Source organism: Lemur catta, chromosome 14, assembly GCF_020740605.2.
Source record: "Lemur catta isolate mLemCat1 chromosome 14, mLemCat1.pri, whole genome shotgun sequence".
Lineage (NCBI taxonomy): Eukaryota > Metazoa > Chordata > Mammalia > Primates > Lemuridae > Lemur > Lemur catta.
Window position 1 is genome coordinate 23,811,655 of NC_059141.1, and position 24,697 is coordinate 23,836,351.

General features: G+C 45.9%; 1 protein-coding gene and 1 pseudogene across 2 annotated transcripts; both read right to left on the reverse strand.

Moving 5' to 3' along the window:
- Positions 1-8,310: 8,310 nt before the first annotated feature.
- Positions 8,311-10,606, reverse strand: LOC123649725 (annotated as a pseudogene). Its single transcript, XR_006739125.1, has one exon. The product of XR_006739125.1 is annotated as an uncharacterized LOC123649725 (transcript).
- Positions 9,491-24,094, reverse strand: SCD (stearoyl-CoA desaturase). Its single transcript, XM_045568632.1, has 6 exons — positions 23,638-24,094; positions 22,835-23,117; positions 18,811-18,941; positions 17,134-17,339; positions 15,043-15,275; positions 9,491-12,356 (listed from the first exon to the last, which is right to left on the reverse strand). Exons 1-6 carry the CDS (start codon positions 23,662-23,664, stop codon positions 12,157-12,159), a joined length of 1,080 nt encoding a protein of 359 aa, XP_045424588.1. The 5' UTR covers positions 23,665-24,094; the 3' UTR covers positions 9,491-12,156.
- Positions 24,095-24,697: the final 603 nt, after the last annotated feature.

Genomic DNA, 24,697 nt, shown 5'->3' on the forward strand with positions numbered 1-24,697 from the left:
GACCTGAAATCGGCCCTTCTACCTCCCCCTCCATAGCCATGCTTTCATTCCTACATAGTTTCACTCCTTTATTCAATCCCCTGGAACAATAAGGAATAGGTCTATTTACTCTTCTGTGGCTTTTTTTTTTTTAAGAGATAAGGTGGAGTCTCACTTTGTTGCCCAGGCTGGTTTCAAATTCCTGGCCTCAAGCAATCCTTCTGCCTCAGCCTCCCAAGTAGCTTGGGACTACAGGTGCAAGCCGCCCTGTCTGGCTTTCTGTGGCATATTTTAAGTCAGCTACCAAGTCCCCTCATAAACTTTCCCTTTTTCAGTCTGAAAGTACAGTTTCTCAACTTTGTTTTTTGCCTGCACCCACTCCAAAGTCTTTTGTTTGTTTGTGGTTTTGTTTTGGAGGACCAGATGTGGTCTTTACTTATTCTTCCAGGCTTTGCTCCCAGTCCTGCCTCCTCCATGCGGTAGTCCTCGGTCACCCTTCCCTTCTCCACTGATTGAGTCCTCCTTGTGTTCCCTCCAGGCACTGTGCTCTCTTCTGTCATTTAATCCCCAGCATAATCCTATGAAATAGGCGCCATCAACCATGCCTCCCACCTTTTTAAATTAAGGAATTATACTTTGAAGATTTGGGGTATTTGTATAGAGCTGTGTAACTACTACCTCAATTAAGACATAGAACAGGCCAAGCATGGGGGCTCATGTCTGTACTCCCAGCATTTTGGGAGACTGAGGCAGGAGGATCACTTGAGGCCGGGAGTTTGAGACCAGTCTAGTCAACATAGTAAAACCACCATCTCTAATAAAAATTTAAGTGAAAAAAATGTTTAAAAAGATATAAAACAGTTCCCTCATCTTAACAGTTTCCTCCTGCCATTTTGCAATCATATATGTAATTTTTAAAAATGGGATAATTGTATAGTTACTATTTTTTAAACTGAGTGTTTCTTTTCAGATGCACGAGGGGGAAGAGGGGGAAAGCACTGAACACCTTTAGATGGCAGTTAGTGCAGGTTTACAACATAATTTTAATGGGTGCATAGTGTTCCATCAAATGAATGTTTTCATAATTTATTTAAACAATGTCCTGTTGTCAGATAGGTATTTTTTTTAAACAATGTGCTGCTCTCTTTTCCTGGAATTATTTTTTCACTTCTATTATACTATTCTAGTTTTTTTTCCATATCTTTCTGATACTTTGTTTCTTTCTGTCTTCTTTCTACCCAAGTGTTGGTACTTCCCAAGATTGTGTTGCTGAATCTTTTTATTCTATAGCTTCTTCTTAGGTCATCAATTTTCTCTCTGGCCTTACTATATAAACTCTTTGGATTTCATCTTTTTCCCTTCCGAACACCAAATCCTTATTCCCAACTGTCTGCTGGGTACTTCTTGCAACTCAAACTCCACATGTCAAAAATTGAACTCTTATTCCCTTTCCAAAATCTATCTGCTTCTCTCTTCTCTATTTTCTTTTTGCTGCTCATTTCAGTTACAGGAAGTACTATCCTTCCACCAGGAAACTCAAAGTCATCTTGGACCCCTTTTGTCCCTTATTTCACATTTCCAATCAATAAAGTGCTATTAATTCTCCTCCAAAATGTCTCTCAGTCTGTGCCCTTCCTTTCCATTCCCACCATTACTCTCCTAGTTTTTGAGGTCCCATGACTCCTCACCGGAGTCGTAGCAATAGCCTCCCAACTGCTTTTTCAGCTCCTAGTCTGGTCCCCCTCTGCTCTGCTATATTGTCACTACAGTTAACGTTCTGAAACAGGAAATTATTTTCCTCTCCTGCTTGAAAATATCTGATGACTCCTTATCACTCATAGAAGCAAGTCTAAACTTTCCACTCCCCCTCCCACTCGCCCACTCCATACCACCTTCCTGTGCCGGTTACATCAGCCACGAACGTTCCTGAACACTTTGTTTCTGTGCTTTTACTCACGTTCTCCCCTGTGACTATCCAATCTTTATTCTGTTTTGCTGACTTTTGGCCCTCTGCCTCTTATATGATAGGTGTTTTTGCACTATTGCAGACAAGAACAAAAATGAGCTCTGCCTACGGCCCTACCCTGGTTAGCAAGGTCTGCACCACCTCAAAGGCAGCTGTGGGATAATAAGCCCATTACTGGTCATTCCAAGTGAGGGAAGGGCTGGGGCAAGGGAAGGCTTTTTACACTTTTTCACAGCAGAGAAGCGATTGGACCTCAGCTGGGAAGGAATGTGTTTTCCATTCCTATGCAAAACTCTCTGAATGCTCCCCGACCGAGTGGTGTGTCCACATATCCCCCATTCCAGGTACGGCAGACTGACGGTTAGGACGGCCTAGCCCTGGGTCCGACCCCTGGGGGAAAAAGGAGAAAGGGCTGCCGCCGACCTGTGATTCACAGGAGCAAGAGGCTGCAAGGATCGCACCTCCTGATTGGAGCAGACAGAATCAGACAAGCCTGGGGGCTGCTGATTGGCTCGCGCTCGGTCAGGCGCTGTTGGGCTGTTGTAAATGTAAATAGCTCTTGAAGGCCCGGGTCTGTGACCGGCAGTAACCCCGGGGAGAGGGGGTGGAGAGGGAGGCCCTTCCTCTCCATTCAAGTCGGCTACCAGCCAGGCCCAGACAGGCCCGCCCTTTAGCGGAGGGAACTGGGAGGAAGAGACTAAACGACTGTGTCTTCGGAAATCTTCAGCTTGAGCTGCGTTAAACGCCCACCCGCAGGTTCCACACCGAGCTGCTGCGTTTCTGTGCTGAGCTTTGACTGCGAGTTTAATGGGGATGTTCTGCGTGAGCACAGAGGCGTTGGAAGTCGCTAGGATGGCTTTATGGGGTCACATTAATGGCTGTAGTGCGTGTACCATAGTGACCACAGGGAGGTGGCAGCCTGTCGTGCCTGCCCATGGTCACAGTACCCTATTTGTGGAAAGAGTGAGAGTGCAAGTTCTCACCCGATAATAATCTTTCTTCTAGAAGTGCAACTTCTATCCTTTACCCTGGTAGAGAGGGAAGTCTGTGGGGACTGGATTTCTTGGAAGTAGGGAGGAGGAAGGAGACAAATGGTACACGTTAAGAATAAAGGGTGACCGTCATACCTTGCTGGTAGGAATGTAAAACAGTGCAGCCACTGTGGAAAAGTTTGGTAGTTCTACAAAAAGTTAAACACAGAATTAGCATATGACCCAGCAACTCCACTCCTAGGCATATACCCAAATAAATTGTAAACAGGTACTCAAGGCCTGGCCCGGTGTCTCATACCCGTAATCCTAGCACTTTGGGAGGCCAAGGTGGGAGGATCACTTGAGGTTAGGACCAGCCTGACCAAGAGTGAGACCTCATGCTTACAAAAAAGAAAAATTAGCTGGGCATGGTGGCATGGCCTGTAGTCCCAGCTACTAGGGAGGCTGAGACAGGAAGATTGCTTGAGCCCAGGAGTTTGAGGTTGCTGTGAACTATGATGTTGCCCCTGCACTCTAGCTGGGGTGACAGAACAAAACCTTTTTTCACAAAACACAACAAAACAAAACAAAACGAAACAAAACAAACGCAGGTATTCAAATATTTACATACAAATGTTCTTGGTGGTACCGTTCACAATAGCAAAAAGGTGGAAACAACTCAAATGTTGATCAATAGATGAATCAATAAACCAACTGTGGTATATACATACAATGGAATACTAATGGGCAATAAAGAGGAATGAAGTACTGATACATGTTACTTTGTGAATGAACATTGAAAGCATTATGTGTGGGTCACGTATTGTATCATTCTATTTATATGAAATAACCCAAATGGGTAAAAATCCATAGCTATGGAAAGCAAATTGGGGTAGAGGTGTGGGAGTAGGTTTGGGTAGGGGTGGAGAGTCACTGTTGAATGGGTATGGAGTTTTCTCTTGGGGTGATGAAAATGGTTTGGAACCAGAGGTAGTAGTTGCGAGATATTGTGAATGCACTAAATGCCACAGAATTGTTCACTTTAAAATGGTTGGCTTTATGTTATATGACTTGCACCTCAATTAAACTACAGATATATATACCTGAAACAGACAACTGATGGACTAAAAAGTGTGTCCTTTCTGCTGTCCAGAATTCTCTAAAAAAGGAATAAGAAATAGAATTGAGCAATTCTGGGTCCTCTGCTGCCTTTCACTTTCACTGTCCTGTTTTTTTAAAGCCTAGCATGGACCTGGTACTCACTGCTCCTCATGGGATAATGGCCAGGAGGAAGAGGGCCCCTTTTGCCCCTCTAAGACTGTCCTTGCCTGGGCGGAGAAGCACCGTGAGTCAGCACAGCACACACTGCGCCTTTGTGAGGGTTCTGAGGCTGGGGTGTAGTTGGCTGGGCAGACCCAGTGGGGGAAGGGCAGACCTGGGTCCGGGAAGCGGGAAGGCTTCTGCCTCCAGCAACCCCAGTATAGAATCTCAGCTCCTTGGAGTCTGCAATTAGGGCCTGTGGCATTTGCCCCAAAGTCAGTGTACAAGAATCAGCTCTTTGCCTGCAGCATAGAAAGTTAACTACAGATCACAGAATATGACTCCTACTCCCTGTGACATTTCATGTATTTTTGTAGCAGAGACAGAATTTAAAACAAGACATGAGCTCTTTCTATCATTTCATCACGTATTGACTGTTTAGGTGCCAGGAGACCTTTCTAAAAGAGGAAGATACTCCTGAGAAGTTCAAAACCTTACGGGAGGGTGGAGTATGGTTTGGAAAAGTAGAGAGCAAATGTCAGGTACATACCTATGGTTTGGGAGGAGAGCTGAAAACTCAGGTGTGGTTGAATGTTCAGATGGGTCATGAGGTGGAGTGAGTTGGGTTTTTCCGGAACAGCGGATGCATCTGCAGTTTAAGATGCATAAATTAAGCTCCCTGCCATTGCCGCCCAGGGAGGAGGGCTGCCTCACCAGGTACATACTCACCGCCTCTGAGGATAACTGAATATCCCCAGGCACATACTTGGATGTGTGACAGACTGAAGCATAGCTAACTTGTCATCTACTCCACAACCAGTACAGCCAGTACTTAAGACCAGGATTCTAGAGCCAGATCATAGTGTTATTATTCACTCTCTCACAGCGTTTTCTCCAGGTAAACTCAATTACCTCATCAGCAAAATTTGGATAGTAATAGCACCTGCTTCTGATATAGTGCGATAATGTACCATCGAGCACTCAGTACAGTGCCTAGCTGTAGTAAATGTTGCTATTGTTATTATTATATCCACAAATCTGGTGGACTCAGAACTTGAATTTCCCATTCAAAAGGAAGTTAGATTTATGTTCATGTAGTGGCCTAAACCCCTTTAACTAATGTAAAACATGGTATTTGGACTTTTCCAAGCAATTTGGTATAGCAAAATTGTCATCTTATACTCTCTAGTTTAGAGCAGCTGCCTTTTCTCATGTGGCTGGTCTTTTTATCCCCTTGAAGTTTGAGACTAGAGAACACATCACTGTATAATTAAGAGAATATTGAGTGCTTCCTTTAATCAAATAATTTATTTTAATCAGTACTTCCTTAATAAGTTTGAATCTCAGCTACAACTACTAGTAAAAACATTAAAATAGAGGGCGTTTTTTTCTTCATACGATTTTTTATTGAGATATAATTTATACACCATAAAATCATCTTTTTAAAGTGTATAATTCAGTAGTTTTTAGTATATTCACAACGTTGTGCAACCCTCACCACAATCTAACTTTAGAACATTTTCATCATTTGCCACAAAATCCAGGCCCATTAGCAGTCACTCCTCATTCCTCTCCCCCAGGCCCTGGCAACCACTGATCTGCTTTCTGCCTCTAGATTTGCCCATTCCAGACATTTCATATAAATGGCATCATATATAGTCTTTTGTGTTTGGCTTATTCGCCTTAGAATAACGTTTTCAAGGTCCATCCCTGTTATATATCATGTATCAGTATTTCATTCTTTTTATGGCGACCTATGCTTTCTCCTAAGAGTTTTATAGCTTTAGCTGATCCATTTTGAGTTAATATTTGTATATGGTATGAGGTCATTTTTTTGCATGTGGATATCCAGTTGTACTAGCAACATTTGTTGAAACAAACTGTTTTTTCCTCATTGAATTGTCTAGGCACACTTGTCAAAAATCAATTGACCTGAAGTACTATCTTGGGTAGACTAAAAAAAAAATCAGTTAACCATAGATATGTGGGTTTACTTCTACACTCCCAATTCTATTTCATGTCTATCTTTATTCCTGTACCACACTGTCTACATCCTTTGAAGTAATATTGAAATCAGGAAATGTGAGTCCTCCAACTTTGTGCTTATTTTTTCAAGTTTGTTTTGGCTATTCTGAGTCCCTTGAATTTCCCTATGAATTTTAGGATCATCTTGCCAATTTCTCTAAAACAAGGAGTTGGAATTTAATAAGGATTGCCCTGAATATATAGATCAACTTGGGTAGTATTACCACTTTAACAATATTAAGTCTTTTAATCTGTGAGCATGGGATTTCTTTTTGTCTATTTAGGTCTTCTTTAATTTCTTTCAATAACATTTTGTAATTTTCAATGTGTCATTCTTGTGCACTTTTTTTGTTAAACTTATCCCTATTTATTTTATTCTTTTTAATGCTGTTATAAATGGGATTCTTTTCTTAATTTCATTTTCTAATTATTCATCACTAGTTTATAGAAATACAATTGATTGCTGCATATTGATGTTGTATCCTGCAACCTCACTGAATTCATTTATTAGCTTGTTTTAATAGGGGTCTCTGTGTGTGTATTCTTTAGGATTTTCTGTGTACAAAGTTGTGTCATCTGCAAATAGAGATAGTTCTTCCTCTCCAATCTGGATAGCTATTTCTTTTTCTGCCCTGGCAGACATTTTTAGGAACTACCTTGGTTCTTTTGGGAAGAGGGAGAAAACAGGTGGCCATTGGACACTGGGAATTTTATTTCTGTGCTCTTCTCCATTATTATCTTAAACTATTTTTTGTCCTTTTCTCCCGTGGTTAAATCTTGATTCCTAAACAGAACCTTAACTTCTTTATACCTTCCCATATAAAACATGTCAAAAACAGAGTTCATTACTTTGTCTCCTAGGAGCCCTTATTCTACAATTCACCCTTTCAGGAAGGCTCAACACTTATTTGTTCTCTCAATCTTGAATTCAACTGAATATGATGATCAGCTCTTTTCCTGCTGTATGTCACCCCTTTCCTCTTCCTTTCTATAACTTTTGCAGATGGGAATAAGAAAACTGCGCCAGGATGAAATAACAGATATGCAAAATAACAGATTTCCAGGAGGAAGCATAGGAAAGTGTATTTAATCAGAGGGAGCATAGGCAGTTGTGAAATAGGAGGAAATAAATTAGCAAAGAGCATATAGTAAGGATAAATTGTTTAAATTGGATGCCAGTTAATCAAAACAAAGCAGAGACTTGGAAGGAACAGTGCTTTATAGGACAACTAAAGTATTCTAGCCTGAACATTTTAAACAAAACTAAAAGGGAAAGGGGCTCATGGTAGAAAGCCACATATTGAGAAGAAATGTCACCATCAACTTAAATTACTAACATTATTATTAATTATTATTGATTTTGGACACTCAGAATTACTCTGAGAGTCATGCTTCTTGTTCAATATGAGGGCAACTTTAAATTAGAAAGCGAGGTCAACTGGCAGAGCTGGCCCTGGAGAGCTCTTAGAAGCTAGGTATTGGTCATAGTGGCTCCTGCTGGAATGTAAAGTCTGCCCTCTCTTTTCCACAAGAGGATTCTCAGATAAAGTAGTAACAAGTAAAAGTAAAAAACAAGCCAGAACAAAAAATCACTGTGCAATCTTGAAGCCCTCTCTGCTCTGATAGCCGAGGTTTGCCTTTCTTCCTACTGCTGTGCATCAGCATTCTCAGGACGTCTTTTATTCCCTGAAGACGACTATATTGCAGAAGCAGAAATGAGCTGAACTGCCCAGCCTGGGTTGCAAGGTAAGGATCTGCCTTCCCAGGGAGTGCTTCTCCTGCTGCTCTTTTCCTCTCCCAGTGTCTCTATCTTGGGTCCATGTGACCGACCACGTGAAACACGAGAGACCTGGCACTTCTCCAAGGCTGAGGTGCTGGCTGGTGGTAATGTGTTTGCTTTAATGGCAGACTCTTGGCTTCCTGCTATCCAGAGTTTAACCTAAAGTTACCCTTAGGAAGGGCAGGGTAGGTTACTGGGGTATGAGTCAACCATTGTAACTTCTACTTTGTTTATACTCTTAAAGGTACAGGGCAGAGGTAGGGTGGACCATAGAGGTAAATCCCAGGAGACTTTGTGTCACAGTGAAAAAACTCCCAGATCCAGTGCTGTCAGATTCACTTCACTTTTATTATGAACAAATACAATCTCAGATCAGTACAACTAGCTTCAGAGTTGATATTAATAGAAATTATTCCAAAATTATTCTTAGGTCACAAATAACTACTATCCCACATAAAAAGGGAAAAAATCCCACTCAGTCAAGGAAAAGGTATCCTGTGTATGTTTCCATGGCAATGATCTTATGCGTTCTCAAATTGTGTCTGGCTAGTTATCTACCACTTATCTAATGGATTCATTCAATCTCTCAGAGAACCGCATAGACTAATGATAGCATCCAGGACACGTGGACACATCAAGTTCATGGTGGACACTGCTATTATACCTCTGCTAAAAGATCGCAAAATGCTTTATAAAAAGCATTAGTCACGCCTCAAAACTGCCCTTTGAGGTAGGTCAGTATTATTATTCCCATTTTAAAAGAAGGAAAACTGAGGCACATTATAGTTAAGTGACTTGCCCAGGGTCACATAGCAAGTCAGTGGCACAGTGGTAGGAGAGGCCCTGGCCTTAACCACCAGCGTGACATTTGCCGCCTTGCTTTCTTAACCTTTCATGCTGACCCGTTTGAGCTACACTTACAGAGAATACACTTGAGATACTAGCAAACCAAGGAGAAAAATTTCCATTTAAATGCTACAACCATCTTTTAATCTAAAAAAAATATATAAACCAAATACATTCAAATTACTTCCACCCTCCATCAAATGTGGGCACTTAATAAATGCAGCCCTAAGTAAAGTTTCCAAAATGAAGCCCAGAAGGGAATCCTGCAAATCACTCTACTGATAATTCTCTAGCCAGACCCCTTTTCCACCAGCCACTTCTGGTTTGCACCTGGCTCTCAGGTGCAAAAGGACTCCACAGAGGGAGTGAGGGTGGCTCATATGCAACACTGATTAGAAAAGATGTAAGGCACCCAAATAAGTTGTCGGCATACCCAAAGCAAGGAAGGACTTAGAAATTCAGACTCTTGATCAGATCTGAGTTTCCCATTAATGCATCACTTGAATGAGCTTCTGAATGTTGAAAATAGTGTTCCTTATGCAGCAGACACACCCCCACCTACACACCCACACACACACTGAGGCCCTCTGCCTGCGGTCTGCACCCAGCCTTGTGTGGGGTCGTGGTATGGATCAGATCCAGGGAACACGATTACAATAGAAGGAAGTGAAAGCTCTTTTTATTGTTCATATATTATCAAGCAGGCATCTGATGACCTGTGGAATTAAAAGTACCCAACAGACATTTCCAAGGGATAGGCACACAGGTCAGCAGATCTAAACTACAGTGATCTGCCATTAGATTCTTTCCTACTGAGACGAACAGCTCAAAAGATGAGGATGCCTTTAGCCCAGGCTAACCCCTGTAGCCTCTATTCAATCAACACGGGAAGAAAGGCCCTCCTCCTTTCCACCACCGGGGCTCAACAGTGGGCAGAGCATCTGGTATTGTACATTTCCAATCTCGTCAGAGCAAAGCCAGACTGAGGTACAGGGACAAGGCTAGTCCAGGTTTCTCAAAACATGGATGTTCTGTTTTTTTCCAGACTTCTTCTATACTATTGTCTGCCGTAGGCTGTGTTTTCGGGAATGCTGGTTAGTTTGCTGAACAGAGACTATTCAGCAAAGTACATGGCATCTCAGATCCCAAGTCTCGGCCAAAGCTTTCCAACATACCCTGACTCCAGGGAACAGGGCCTCCTTTCGAAGTGAGGCACTTGGGTACTTGCCCTTGTTTCTTGTGTTTCTCAGGGAGGACTGGGTTTCCTCCTACTTCTATAAGCATTGAACTGTCCGCTGGGAGCACTGACTCAGGCGGGGCAGCCTTACTGAGCAAGCAGGGAGCATTCGGTGTGCTCTCTGGTTCTGATTCAGACAGAGGGAACTGAAAACAAACCCTCTTTGCTCCACGGCTAGCTCACTGGCACAACACGAGCATTTGGCTTGGCCATGCCTCGTGAGAGAGCCTCTCTGAGTCAGGGATGTTGCTGGGAGGGTTTTGCCAGCCTTGTCTTGAGCCATCAGTGTGGTAGGGGAGCACAGGGGTTAGGTGGAGACACTCTGGAGGCCACATGAAAGTGGCAGCTAGCTCTACTTTCTAAAGAGAAGCAGTGGTTCAGTGACCCTGAGCATTCTGTCTGCAGGAGAGGGAGCTGCCTGGACAGCAAGTTGTCACTGCCTCTGAATTCACATGAAGGAGGCTGCCTGTCCAGAGAAAAAAGAAAATGTCACAGGAGAGAGAACTGGTAGGAGAAAAGGGACAGATGGGATAGACCAGGCATCAAGAATCAGGGTAGTAAAGAGATTCCTAACTTAAACCCCAGGCAGCCCTATGCTTTAGGCTAGATGTTAACAGAGGAATGGAAGGGCACAACGTTGTGGGGAGAAGCCTTCTAGTTTTTACTCATTCCAAGGAGAAATTGGAACTAATGAATGAACCTAACATCTAGCTTGTTTTATTAAGATACCCAATAACTTACTCAGTAACCTCCTGGATCTCCGGTGATGTGTTGTTCTCAGAGCCCTTCCTTTGTATAGTTACCTCTTAGGAACTGCCTACAAACTTGCCCTTAACCTACCTATCTCCTGTCCAGCAGTGGAGGCGGGGGGGCCGGGGCGGGGGCGTTAATAGACAACCCAGCTAATTCCTCCTCTCCCTCAGAGTTCCTTCAAACATTCCTCTTTCAGAGGGAAATACTCTTAAGTGAAATATTTTAATGTTATAAGCAAAGTATTCATGTATATATACGTCTGTGTTTGGCTCAACTCCACCTCTGAAAATCCTTCCTTTTTTGGATGTTTGGAAATGCCACAACCTCTTATTACTATGAGGGGAGCAACCCATATCCTGAAGATGGCAGAGCAGAAAGATGCAAGAATTGTGATGAGCAGCTCATGGAATCCTCAAATTCTATGAGCTGCTGTATTCACCAATTGTGGAAACATCCAGCCTCAAGACTTCTTGATATGTCAACCAAGAAATCTTGTGATTAGAGAAAAAAAAATCCTTCCCAGAAGAGAAACTAAATGCTTCATCTTTAACCTTAGCCTAAACTATGTCCAGAGGTTGAGATTTGTTCTTGTGTTTTAGCATTGCCAAACTCCACACCATTCCCTGCTCGGTCAGGAGAGAAAGGAAGCATGCTTCGTGGTGGGGCTCGGAGGCCTCGCTAGGTGGGCAATGGCATGTCTAACCATGGCAAGAGGTTCCTCTTGCCTTGTTTTCCCACCTCGACCCCATCGTTCCTTACCAATCATACCGTGCATGCTAACTGTCTCCCTTTACAATTCACCTGCTTTAGAAGCCTTGTGCCAAATGAAGTTTTTTCCATTCTATCTAACAAAAGCCTGGGCTGAAGATAATGAACAGAGAACTGCCCAGAAGATTTTGTTGTGTCTCTAGCTTGAGCTACCTACCTTAAAGCTCACAATAGCTCAAGAAAAGAGAATTATCTAGGGCAGAGACCATTAGTTTAAGACTATGGAAAGGTTGTCTAAGCTTTGGAAGCTGGACACTGACCAATGACTGACCAGCTGCTTGCCCGGGAGGCAATGAGGGATAAGAGAAAGGAAGGTGATAGGAACAAAGCAAAGAGGACAATGTGGGACTAGAGGAGAGAGAATATAAGAGAAGAAATAAGAATATCAGCTTAGCATCATAAAGGCAGAGTTGCTGGCTTTCAATACTTTTGCATTTAAAAGAATACTGTACTGGAATGGGTTAACATCATCATCTTTAGCATCCTGGTAGCATTATTCAGTAGTTAATAAACAGAACATTAAACCTCTGCCCAGCTGGCTTTTGGAAATGGAACCTGAGGGACCCAAAACTCAGCCACTCTTGCAGCATCCATCTCCAGTTCTTTTAATCCTGGCCAAGACGGTGGCCTTGGATACTTTCTTCCGGTCATAGGCCAGGCCGAGGGCAGCCATGCAATCGATGAAGCAGGTGGTTATATTGAGGTGCCAGCGGTACTCACTGGAGGAGTAGTCATAAGGGAAGGTGTGGTGGTAGTTGTGGAAGCCTTCACCTGGAACAAAAGCAAGGAGAGAGTTGTGGAGCAACAGTGATTACTGTCTTCCTAATCTATGCACACTGGTTACTTAGCAGGGCACCTCAAACTTAGGAGAAACTTGATGCTGTTGAATGAATTGATGAATCCAGTCTCTTTCACTCTGAACCAAATAGATCTCCTCAGAGGCATCTTAAGAAATGACTGGAGAGACCCTGGTCACCCACTACATCTGGGAGCCTTGTGGAAGGAGAACTGACAGTTTCTCTCAATGATTAGAGGGAAGCTGCTACTGTTGGGAATGGGTTTTAGATTGGAAAATTCTAGAGCTTGCCTAAATGTTAGCCCTAGACTCTCAAGGCTCTGCGTGTATTTGCATGTTTTGGGCAGGGAGAGGAGAGTCCAGAATGCAAAATGTTCTCCCTCTAGGGGTAGGAGGTTTCTACAGAGTGGGTGCAGCAGTCAAAAGTCAAAAGAAAAGAGGCCCAGCCCAGGGGCTGGAATGTCTCCGGCCACTGCAGTTCAGAATGGGCTGCTCTGCCTTCCAATTCTTTGAGCTTTGACCCTGATGTGGGGGCAGTGCTGATAAAACAGAAGCTCTCTGAAGGAAAAGAATCACAATGCTTAGACATTCCCTCTAACCTCCAAGACTCCGAGGACTCTTGGGATGAGCACTTCACTTTGCTGGAGAGAAGAAAACAAAGAAATTCTGGATTCAGGACAATTTCTGTAATGTGTAAAGTTTTGGAAACTCTACAGATAGAGAGTTTGCCAACTCTTGGCTGGACTTTTCTTTCTGAATGGCATCCACCAATAATACTGACCCAAATCAGGCCGGAATAAAGAATACTGATAAAAGAGCTTGTTGGGCCCTTTGTAGATAAAAATAACCCCAGATAGGGTAGTAATGATATTAATGACAAGCAAGTGAAGGAAGTCCTGCAGAGTAAATGACACCAGCCAGGGCACTTCAAGATTATGTCCCCCATCTCTGTGACATTTCACCATCCGAGGTGGGAACTGAGTAGTAGGGTGGGGTAACACCAAGGCAAAAGGCACTGATGGAGGACTATTAATTTCACAAATGGTTTTGCAGCTAGGCTCTGTGTAAGCACTAGCCAAGCCTGTATTTACCAGATTTAAAGTGGCATCAGACACACGGGTAGATGCGGAGGGAAAAAAAGAGGAGGAGGGTCAATGGGTGGAAAGAGGACAAGACTTAGCAACTGGAGCAGCAAGGGAGAGCCCAAGAAAGGCTCAGGGAGAAGGTGAGCTTTGGCAGAGAGAAGATGAGCTTGTGACTATGGGGGAGGTAATTCAAGAAGCGAAATGATGAGAGTGGCAGGAAGCAGAACAGGAGGAGAACAAAGGGCAAGGCGATAAGAGAGGAAGGGAGCAGGCACGGAGGAGTGGAGGATAACTGGGGCAAGTCAGGTACTGGCAGCCACTCTGAATGGATGGCATAAAGAGGCTGGAGTTGGGAAGCCCACTATAGATCCACTCACGATACAGGACACATCTCATGCCAGAAAACTTCATTGTCGTGAAAATCTCAGATTTACACAGTGCACATGATTTATTTCAATCATGGGTCAAAGTAAGAACATGCACAATGGTAGAAGGTGCCTGAAAGGAGCAGGGAGATGCACGAAAGTTAAAAAGAGAGGGAAAAAATGCTTTTCATAAAGATAGTAAAGATTGTCGGGGTTGAGAATATAAAGGAAGATTTTAAGGAGGAAAAAAAAGAGTGTTAGGCAATGACATACATAGACATGTGGAGTAGTGTGGTTGCCTAGGTGTTAGGGGATGACCACTAGCACTGAACACTGGTGCAGAGTACAGCCCCCTGGGTCCACTTAAAATAAAGCTATTTGAGGCCATTGTCAAAGTTTATATTCAGTTGGAAAGATGGACAGGAAAAAAAATGGAAACAGATGGTAGAACACTGTTGTCTTAGACTCTGGTAATTGGGGCTGCAATTATAGAGAGAAATAAATTCAGGAATAGTCGACATTAGATCAGTGAGCAGGAACTTGTGATCAAGACTAATTACTTTATCAGGCTAGTCCCTAAACCATGTTGGGGGAAGGGCTGTTCCTAGCACAGGAACAGAAGTAGAAGAGATAAAACTAAAGGACAAGAGGAGGCAAGGTGGTAGGTAGTGGTAAACGGCCACCAACACCAGTGGCTTTGGTGCCCTTCATATTGACATCCCCAAACAGTGAAGCATGACACACACTTAAGAGTATGGCATACCTGAATATAGTGGGGAGATAAAAATCAGTGTGGCATGCTTAAGTTTATTGAACTAAATTATAATTATTTATTCTACATTTTATATAGTACACTAGGATTACTGGCCACTCAGATGACCCTATTGTTCTATTTATGCATTTTCTGCCCCAGGCAAGACAGCAGTGCAGCCCAGGTGGCCGAGAAAAGGAAAAGTCAGAGGGGCTCATCATACACAGCCTTTGAAGATTGTTTTGGAAGCGGGAATTAAAAGCAGTGTTATTTTTTCCCCAAAACTTGTTGCCTGACTCTCATACGAAGGTTTTCCAATATATTGCCCCTAATTTTATAGTGGAAAAACTGAGATGCAAAGTGGTCATAAAAACAGGTTAATCTGGTTTTTCTGGCTCCTAGCCTTGTACCCTAGTCAGCAGACTACTAGATGTGGTTCTGCCGTGGGCAGACAACTTACCCACAGCTCCCAGGGACACCAGGATATTTTCCCGGGGGTTAATGTTCTTGTCATAAGGCCGATATCCGTAGAGGTGGGCGGCGCTGTTCACCAGCCAGGTGGCATTGAGTACTGCAGCGTAACGCAGGAACGTGGCAACCAAAGCGCTGTGCAGAAAGGTTTCACCCCAGAAATAGCAGGGCACCCATGTGGGCAGGAGGAAGCACATAACCACAACGGCGGGCTTGTAGTACCTGCATGGGGGGGCCAGACACCGAGTCAGTGGACAGAGGGCTCTTACACCTACCTGTGCTTCCACTCACACTGGGTTGGGCTGTCTCTATCCCCCTCTGTTCTGAGTACAGCATGGCAGAAAACAGCAAGAGGGAATGAGGTGGGAAATCTTTTGATGATGTTGTGTTATTATCTCACTGTTTAGGTGAGGCAACGAGGAGGGATTAAATGACTTTTCTAGAATCACACCACTGGGCATTAGTGGAGCAAGGACTGAATGCTTGTCTCCTGCCTCTAAGGCCATTGCTGTTTTTTACTAGTGCATAATGCCAGTTGGTAACATAGGTGAGGTCCAAATTACAAACAGAGTTCTCCAGCCTAGGCTGTTCTTCCATGCTGCTTTGGCGCCCCTTTCTCTTTCTCATCAACACTCTTGTGCAGTCTGTGTTTAGTGTTATTCCTCCATTTCCTGCTTGCCACTCTCTAATTCTTTGCTTCTTTTTTCCCTCAGAGAGGTACATTGAGTGTCCTTGATTACTGGCAGGTCTCTGTCCCTCTGGAGGCCTTTTCTCAATCTTCATTCTCAATGTAGACCAGGCCATTGACATTCCAAGGGAGTGATTCCCTACGTCCCTTCAGCAGTCAAGTCTTGACTTTTTTGTAACTGATATTCCTTCCCTGCATCCTGCTCCTTTCCATTCCTTCAACTTCTCCCCTAGCATGGATCCTCATTACCTCCTAACCTGTGTCCCTGCCTCTCATCCCTTTGGCTCAGTGGTTTCTTCCACCTGTCCGGAGACCAGATTTTTTAAAGCATACCTCTCTGTCTTTGCCACATTGCTGCTCAAAAAACATAATGGTTTCCTTTTTTTTTTTTTTTTGAGACAGAGAGTCTTGCTCTGTTGCCCGGGCTAGAGTGCCGTGGCATCAGCCTAGCTCAGAGCAACCTCAGACTCCTGGGCTTAAAGCAATCCTTCTGCCTCAGCCTCCCAAGTAGCTGGGACTACAGGCATGCACCACCATGCCCAGCTAATTATTTTGTATATATTTTTTTTAGTTGTCCAGCTAATTTCTTTCTTTCTTTTTTTTTTTTTTAGTAGAGATGGGGTCTCGTTCTTGCTTAGGCTGGTCTCGAACTCCTGACCTCAAGCAATCCTCCCTCCTCGGCCTCCCAGAGTGCTAGGATTGCAGGCATGAGGCACCACACCTGGCCCATAATGGTTTCCTATTGCCTATTGAATTAAACCCTAAATCTGCTTTTAGGACTCTACAAGAACAGCATCAGTCTCTCTTTCCAGTCTCACCTCCTCCCCCACCCTATACTTCAAGCAAAATGACTCTTTTCCTGGAACATGCTTTATGCTTTAGCTCATTCTGTTCTTTCTGTTTGCACTGTCCCTCCCCACACATACTTGTGAAAATCTCTATCCATTGGTGAATTCCAGTGCCACCTTTTTCATAAACACTGAGCATTCCCCACTGAGCAATCTCCCTCTGCCTTGAACAGAAAATATTCTGCCTTGTATCAGGGTTATTTGGGTACTTGGCTTATAACCTCTACCCTTTAATAGGCTACAGATTCCTTGAAGGTAAGAACAAGGCTACATTCATCTTTGTATCCATGACTGTCCCAGGTCAATAAACATTTGTTGAATTTAATTAGTTTAACTAAGATAGCTCAGAGAGAAAGAAAGAGGGCAATAGTCTATGACTGTGGGGGGGTGGGATGTTAAAAATTGGGGTTTTAAATTATGATTGTAAACATGCAAACCCTGTAAATTTCTCACCTTATATTTTATAAGTCCTAAGAGAAAAAAAGGAGTCCCCAGACACCAGGTGCCAGGACCATATCCCCAACTCCATCATCGCTTCACTTACCTCCTCTGAAACATCACCAATTTCTCAGCTTTTAGGTCAGACAAGTCCAGTGTACCCCCCTTCTTTATGACGGCTGGGTGTTTGCGCACAAGCAGCCAACCCACATGAGAGAAGAAAAAGCCGCGTCGGGAATTATGAGGATCAGCATCTGTTTCTGAAAACTTGTGGTGGGCTCGGTGATCACGGGCCCATTCGTAAACATCATTCTGGAGGAACAGAGAAGAGGAATGCAGGTCTGAGGAGAGACACCCTCTTAGGAGAATTCCAAAGAATTGGAATGTCTTCAAGAGCCCACAGCTTTCAGCTCAACCTCACGAAATACTCAGGAATCCAAAGGAGTTGCCTCCCCTCTTCTCCCAGCTTGCCACTAAAGCTTGAGTAGAAAAGCAACTTCAAGTCCCTGGGCCACATGAACAGGACTGCTGCTGCTTGTTATATGGTGGGTGGAATGCAGGTAAACCACATGTCGCTCAGATAGTTTCATTACACAAGAACATTGCAACTCTTCAAGCAAGGGATTTTGGAAAATGTCTCTACAGGGTGCCTGATCTGGGGCATGGGGACTATCAGGCAGGCAGCCCTGTGTCCTGGGGTCCTGGTTAGTGGATAGGCTGTGGGAGCTCCATCCTGATGCCTTGGCACGAGACAGCTCACACAATCCCACAAGGCCCGTCATGTAACTCATGGTCATGGCCACATTTCCAAATGACCCCTGGGCTTCTCTGTGACTCTTTCCATCCCTTGAAGAATATACCAATATTTCTCTTCCTCTCTGCCCTACAAGGACAATGTCAGGAGCCTTCAAGGCATAAATTGCTATGGCAGAGATTATGCAAATGTGGGAAGTACCTGGGATGTTGCCTAATATGACTATTTGGTTTCCTATCTTCCTCTTGCTCCAAGCTAAGCGTCACACCACATGTTATCTTTTGCCTTGTTACAGCTTAATAGGTGTGAGAGTTCCCTTTCCCCAACTCCCTTCATGCTGTTTCCACTATAATTTTTTTGCCTCAGCAAATCTCAGTACTTGATTTTGCCAGCATGGCAACCCCAGATAGGACCACAATGTTGGGCTGGTTTATCTAACCTCTCAGTGACTTGGTTTCCTCATCTGCAAAATGGGGATAATAACAGTACCAACCTCCTAAGACTGTTGTGAGGATTTAATGAGTTAATCTATATAAAGTGCTTAGTATGGTGCCAGGCAGCTAGTCAGTGCTATGAAAGTGTGTGTTCTTATTACCTGAAAACAACAGAATTCATGAGTCTGTAAAACCTCAACTTCACTCCCATTGTGGTGGGGTCCTGAGACATTCACCTTAAATTGTGAATTTATTATCCAAAGTCTGCCAGGAAACCAGGGTCAGTCCCTGGCTTATGTGCCATGGCTCCTTATGATAAAGGACAACAGCCAGACGGTGTGATAACACAGGGACCTTAGGATCAAAAATAATCATGCCTATCATGACTATTTCCTATTTACTCCTCATTTCCCTTTTCCAGAAGTCTCCTCAGCTTTATGGACTTAAGGACTGAACCTGCACTTAAGGTGACCATAGGAGAGAGCAAAGTGAAGTGGCTGTGCAGGTGTGGCTCCTCTCTGGGTATTGATCACCTCCTTTCTGCCCCCAGATCATCCATAGGGTGGAGAAAAACAAGCCGAGCAGAGCTTCTTACCTGGAATGCCATGGTGTTGGCAATGATCAGGAAGAGCCGCAGGGGCAGCCGGGCTTTGTAAGTTCGGTGGCTCCACAGGCGATGGGCTCCTGCTGTTATGCCCAGAGCACTGATGAAATAGTAGAATAATCCTGCCAGGAGAAGACAGCAGGGGAGTCACCAACCAGTGTGAGTGCCATCTGGGGAAGCATGTTGAGCATGAGGCTGTGTCTTCTGTAGGTTTTGGGTGAGGATCTGCTGCTTTACTCTGAACTCTAGGGATACCTTGGTCTCCTAGATTTTACCACTTGAAAAATACCATCCCCTCCCAGCCCCTCAACCTAGGAATGGAGATAAGCTAAGGAGCCCCATGAACTAAGGAGTCAGAAAGGCAGGAGAGAGAACAAGGCTCTTACCATTCAGCCACTTGTCATTCTCAGTCTGCGGGGGTGTTTTCCCAGGACCTGTTACCTTTGACCATTAGCTAATCTTCGCTAAGGTTTTAAGAGCTACTAACTACTCTTCCAGAGTCAGGGCCCCTAAACAAAGGTGTTATAACAGCCAATAAAATCTAGGCACTGACCAATTTGAAGAGCCCTGGGTTGTAGAGGGGACTCAGAGTTATGGCTCTTTACTAACTGGTACAAAATCATTTTGATATTTTAGCCAGCAGTACAGCTACATCAGGGAAAAATCAGCTCTGCACATAAGTCATATTTGCACAGTGTCTTGAGCTTTACTAATGATTTTAATATTCTCGAATTCACTGGATACTTTAAATGGGGTAGGTGTATTAATACCCTCACTTTGCAGTTGAAGAAATAGATGCTCAGAGAGGTTAAGCATTTATCTTGGCTGGGTTGCATGGCCAGTAAGAAATGGAGCCATGGTTTGAAGTTGGGTTTTCTGTCAATAAGCAGTTCCTGTCCCAGCTATATCTTCCACCTCCCCAACATACATGAACATTTCCTGTGTCTTTCAGCCCATAATCTCACTAGGAAATGCTTATTCTGGACAATGGTGGGATACGCTCAAAGCCATCAGTGGAACACCCCAATATTTTCCTGCCTCACTTTCCTGAAGTCCTGCAGGCTCAGGAGGTGCCAGATATAATCTCTAACTGGGAAGCGGGTTGCTGGGTGTACCCATCTCTTCCTTTGTCTGGTAGCTCTAGCAGGCAGGGGCTGAGGCCTTGGTGGAAATTGTTAACAATGTTTCATTCCTAGGGAAACAGCTAGAAACAATGGATCCTCAGTGGCCACAGAACTTAGTTGCAGTTGGAGACACCACACATTGTACAAATTGTCCTGTGTTCTTTTGCAGCCATAGACAGCAATTTCCTAAACAGCCTCCTCCTTTCCCCTACCTCCTTCACCCTATCCTGTTTCTCCTACAGGATCTCCAGGGGAGCCACAGAGCCCGAGTCTATCCCAAGGAAAGGAAAGTTCTATCCACATGCCTCAGAACAGGAATTAAGGCCCCAGGTAACCTGCAGGCCTCAAGCCAGGTGGTGATTGATATCTTCCCAGATACAGTATCTGACTGCATCTTACCTGGAAAAAACGCAGTTGGGGCAGAGCCCTCCAATCACCAAGGAGGAAGAAAAATGGCTTTGGGCATGAAAGCAGAAGCACTCAGGTAAGAAGCAAGGAAGCTTCTGGGGTTATTTCATGCCACAGAATACCCTGGGGCAAGTTGACTCAGAAAGCATATAAGAGCCCATATTAACAGGGAAATTGGGAAAAGAACCTAGGCATTCTCCTGCCTTTTCTATAAATACCTCAAAGTCAAATAGAACCTTCAGTCAATTGGAGATGCATTCTTACTCTGTTCCCCAGGAGATTACCCAAATTGATGGTTACCCAACATCTCTTAGCTTTAGCCCTAAGAAAGAGACTTGAAGTGTTTTGCCCTTTGGCCCTCATTGCTGCCAGAGATTTTTCTTCAGCCCTACCTTAAGGGCTCTTCTGAGAGGCTCCACAATGAAAGATCCAAGCCTCTCAAAATTGCTCAGAGTCATAAGAAATGCTGGACTCACATCCAGTTGTTAATTTAACTCTGTCTTTAGGGATTAAAACAAGAAAAGGAAGTCAAGCCCCTAAACGCTGAAAGTGGCAAGAGAAGATGCCCAAGTTGAGACCTCTGACCTTCCTTTTCCCCAGCCTCCTTGTTCCACAAGACAGAAGAATTGTGACCTCCCTCTATCAAGATAGTCATTCCATTAGCCAAGCCATCCACCAAAAGGCCCAGGGCCAGGAGTAAATTAAGTCACCATCTAGTCTTTGTGTGCCACGTTTCTCTGTCCAAAGGCACAGCACACACCCTTGGGCAGGGCACCAAAAGGTAGCGCGCACAGACTTGGCTTTGGGATAGCATTCTGCTGCCTTCACTAGTAGCCAAGGATTGCCAAGCAGAGGCAGTCTGGTCAAACTCTGGACTTAAGGAGACCTACAGCGAGTGCTGGCACTGGAAGGGGCTTGCAGGGGACAAAACAGCTTGTGAAGACTCCCCACCTTGGGGAGACGGGGTGCAGAAGGGTCCACAGTCTCCCTGGGGAATCCCACCCCTGCTCTTGATTTCTCATGCTGCAGCTGAAGTTCTGCTGGGTTTTCAGAGGGGCTAGAGAATAGATGTCCTCCTCTCCTCATAAATATAAGAGCCCTTCCTTGTCTGCAGATGAACTGACTTCCCACACTGGCCTGCTCTCGCTATCTGCCTCTGCCACAGCTATGACACACAGGCAGCCTAAGGAATGCAACCTTCCTAATCCTAAAAAAGTAAAGCTGTTGCTCCTAGTTGGTACTTGGAAAAACGGATTCCTAGAAAGGACTCTTCTCAGTTGCATTTCACTGTGACACTTGAAGGATTTCCCAAGACAAAGGTCAGATCTCACCACTTTTAGAAGACCAAAAAGGGCCTGAGGGAAATAGCTAAAACTCTGCCTACCAGTCCCTCCACATAACTACCCGCCAAGAGTGTAGCCCACACAGGAGATTGCTCTGGAAATCCTCAGGTTGTTTTCTGGAGAGAGAGTCCTGGCTCGCCACCCCTCAGAGAGGAGCAATGTGGGGCCCCTGGATCTGCAGAGCTCCCTGCTGTCCCCTCCCAATGCAGGCTACAGTGGCAGAGGTGAAAATACTGCAGAGCGCATGTGTGCGTATGGGGGGCAGGGCCCTGCTATCAGCCCATACAGATGGATCCCTGAAAAAGCTGAGCTCAGGGGAGGTCAGGGACTAATGGGACTATCTCCCTCATTACAGCAGCCTCAAGGCCAGTGCTGCTCAGGGCTCTCTTTTCTGGCAAGGAGGGATAGGTAGAAGCCAGAGAGGGCTGGTGTTAGAAGGTGCCGGGTCCTTGGCACTTTATGGCATCAGGAGAGAGGGGGCTGGAGCAGGCTGGATGGGGATGGAACATGAAACACTTCTTCAACCTTATTTCATTCTAAGAACATTTTGTTGACTGGCATGAGCACACCCTAGAGACCTACATGGAGTCATAGAGCAACACACTTGTATAATCTGGGTTATACAGGAGCCTTCTTCATCTTTCTCTGCAGCAAAGGAACCTGGGCTAGCCAGGTAGCTTTGTGGATAACCACCTCTGTTCCTCCCTTTTCAATTAACTCTTCCTGAGCAGTTGCCCCTTGCTCTATCTCATGAGCACTCAATATATACCCTATGAAGCCCCTGGTCTAGTGCCATGTTCCCATGCCTCCCAGGTAGGGGGCTTGATTCTTTGGCAGGGCTGGGACAGACAGCCAAGCAAATGACTCAAACAGAAGAGCTCCTTTAGGGAAAGCTGAGTCTCAGGCACAGATCTACACTTCGATGTCCACAGCACATAGTCTCAGGGCTCCGTCCTCCAACCTCAGAGCTGACACTACCCCGCATCCCAGTGCCCCTACACCCTATCCCTGGGGTCGGCCTCTCAGGCTACCAAAGAGAAATGGCTGGGAGGGGTGGGTGCTCCATGTAAGATTCTACCTTATTAAGAGAGCAGTGAGAAACCTGGGGTATGGGGTTGGGAGGACAAGGAGTCTGCTTACCCCACAGCCAGGTGTACATCTTGCAGGTGGGGATCAATAAGATCCCATACAGGGCTCCCAGGTGTAAAAGAGACATAAGGATGATGTTTCTCCAGACATATTCAAGCTTGGGTCTTGGACCCTCCTCATCCTGGTAGGTTGGGTCATATATATCATCTTTCATATCAGGGCGGATGTCTTCTTCCAAGTAGAGGGGTGTCTTCTCCAACTTGCCTCCTCCATTCTGCAGGACCCTGGAGGGAGGCGCTGTGATGGTGGTGGTGGTGGTGTAGGAGCTAGAGATCTGGGAGGGGGAGGAAGTGGAGAGTCAGGAGAGAGGAGACACGTGGAGGCAACAGGAGCCACTTCACTCTCTAATCAAGCCGGGGGAAGGGTGGACAGTACAGGCACAGACCCTGCTCCGATGCCCTGATTCACTGAGAGTAGGGTGGACCCCGAGATGGAAGGGGAAGAAGTCCCCAAAGTGCGCAGATAGATTGGGGGGCAAACCTAAGGGGAAGGGGCAGTAGGAAGGAGGGTGAAACACTCGCAGCCTTACGGACACAAAGGAAAACCCGCACACATTCGGAAAGGTACTGGCACCGCCACATTTCTCCTTACTGTAAAGCTTAAGAAACAAAAGTTGGGGAATCAAGTCCCCCAACTGCGATCCACATTCTCAACCAATTGAAGGCAGTACAACTCAAAAAAGACGGCCAAGTCCTTCTCGAAGCTCTCAACTCTCTCCCCCACCAACCAGTCACCTAGAAGCCCAGCCCGCGCCGGCGAACCCGCGGTGCAGGGGCCATCGCTTGGAAGCTCACCTCCTCTTGCAGCAAGTGGGCCGGCATCTTGGATCTCGGAGGCCGGGATCACTTTCCCAGGACTGAGGCTGCCGAGCGGAGTTCGGCACCGCGAGGACAGAGGGTGGACTTCTGCTCCGGAGCCCGCTAGTGCGCAGCGATCGGTGGCTCTGCGGCGTGCGCGCCGGCTGGGTGTCCGGGCCCGACCCGCTGTGCGTGGATCTCCCCGAGCTGAGGATTTAAAGGCTAGAGCTGGCAGTGGGTGACCGTGTCCCGTATTTCCTCAGACACCTTTTATCCGCCGCCAGCAAGGGGCAAAGTGCACAGAGTTGACTGGGCCAGGCAGTCCCGCGTGGAGGTGAGGGCGGGAGAGGGGAGGAGACAGAAAGCCCAGGCGTGCAGCTACCAGAGCCCCGGCGCCGGGATGCTGCGGACACCAACACCGCGCCGCGGCTGCCCCTGCCCCTGCCCCTGGGGAAATGCTAATGAGGCTTCTGTAAACTCTGGCGCGTCATTGGCCGAAGGGAATTTGGTGCCACCTCGTCCTGCCGTTGCCATTGGCTCGGCGCAATCTGCTGTTCCCTCTGCCGCGAGCTCCTCGCTCCCCCTCCCCTCGCTTTCTCCTCGGCTTCTCTTCCCCCGGCCGCTGGGCCTGCGCTCGGGAGCTCTCCCTGTGTGAGAGGGAGCGGATCGGTTCTGGAACTGGGGGTGGCTCCAAGTCCAGGGTGGCCCGGGGCACAGGGCGAATGGGTGGGCACTGGGCAAGTTTCACAGGAAACAGTGGGGCAGCCACGGTGGCGCCCACTCCTCACAACTCCTTCCCGCATTCCCGTCCCCCCAGGCGCGCGGGAGGGCAGACGTGGCTCCCCCGGGGTCGCGCGCCCGGGGGCCGGGGGAAGCCCCGCCTCCTTGTCCCGCGAGCTCCGGGGGCTCCGTCCGCGGGCGAACAATGGCTCTGCCCCGCCCACCGGCTACGCGACGCTCCCCCAGCCCGCACTGAACTCTGGCCGGATCTGCAGACACACGGACACACGTACGTGTGTGCCTGCGCGCGCACCGTGTGCCCCCACTGGGTACGCTC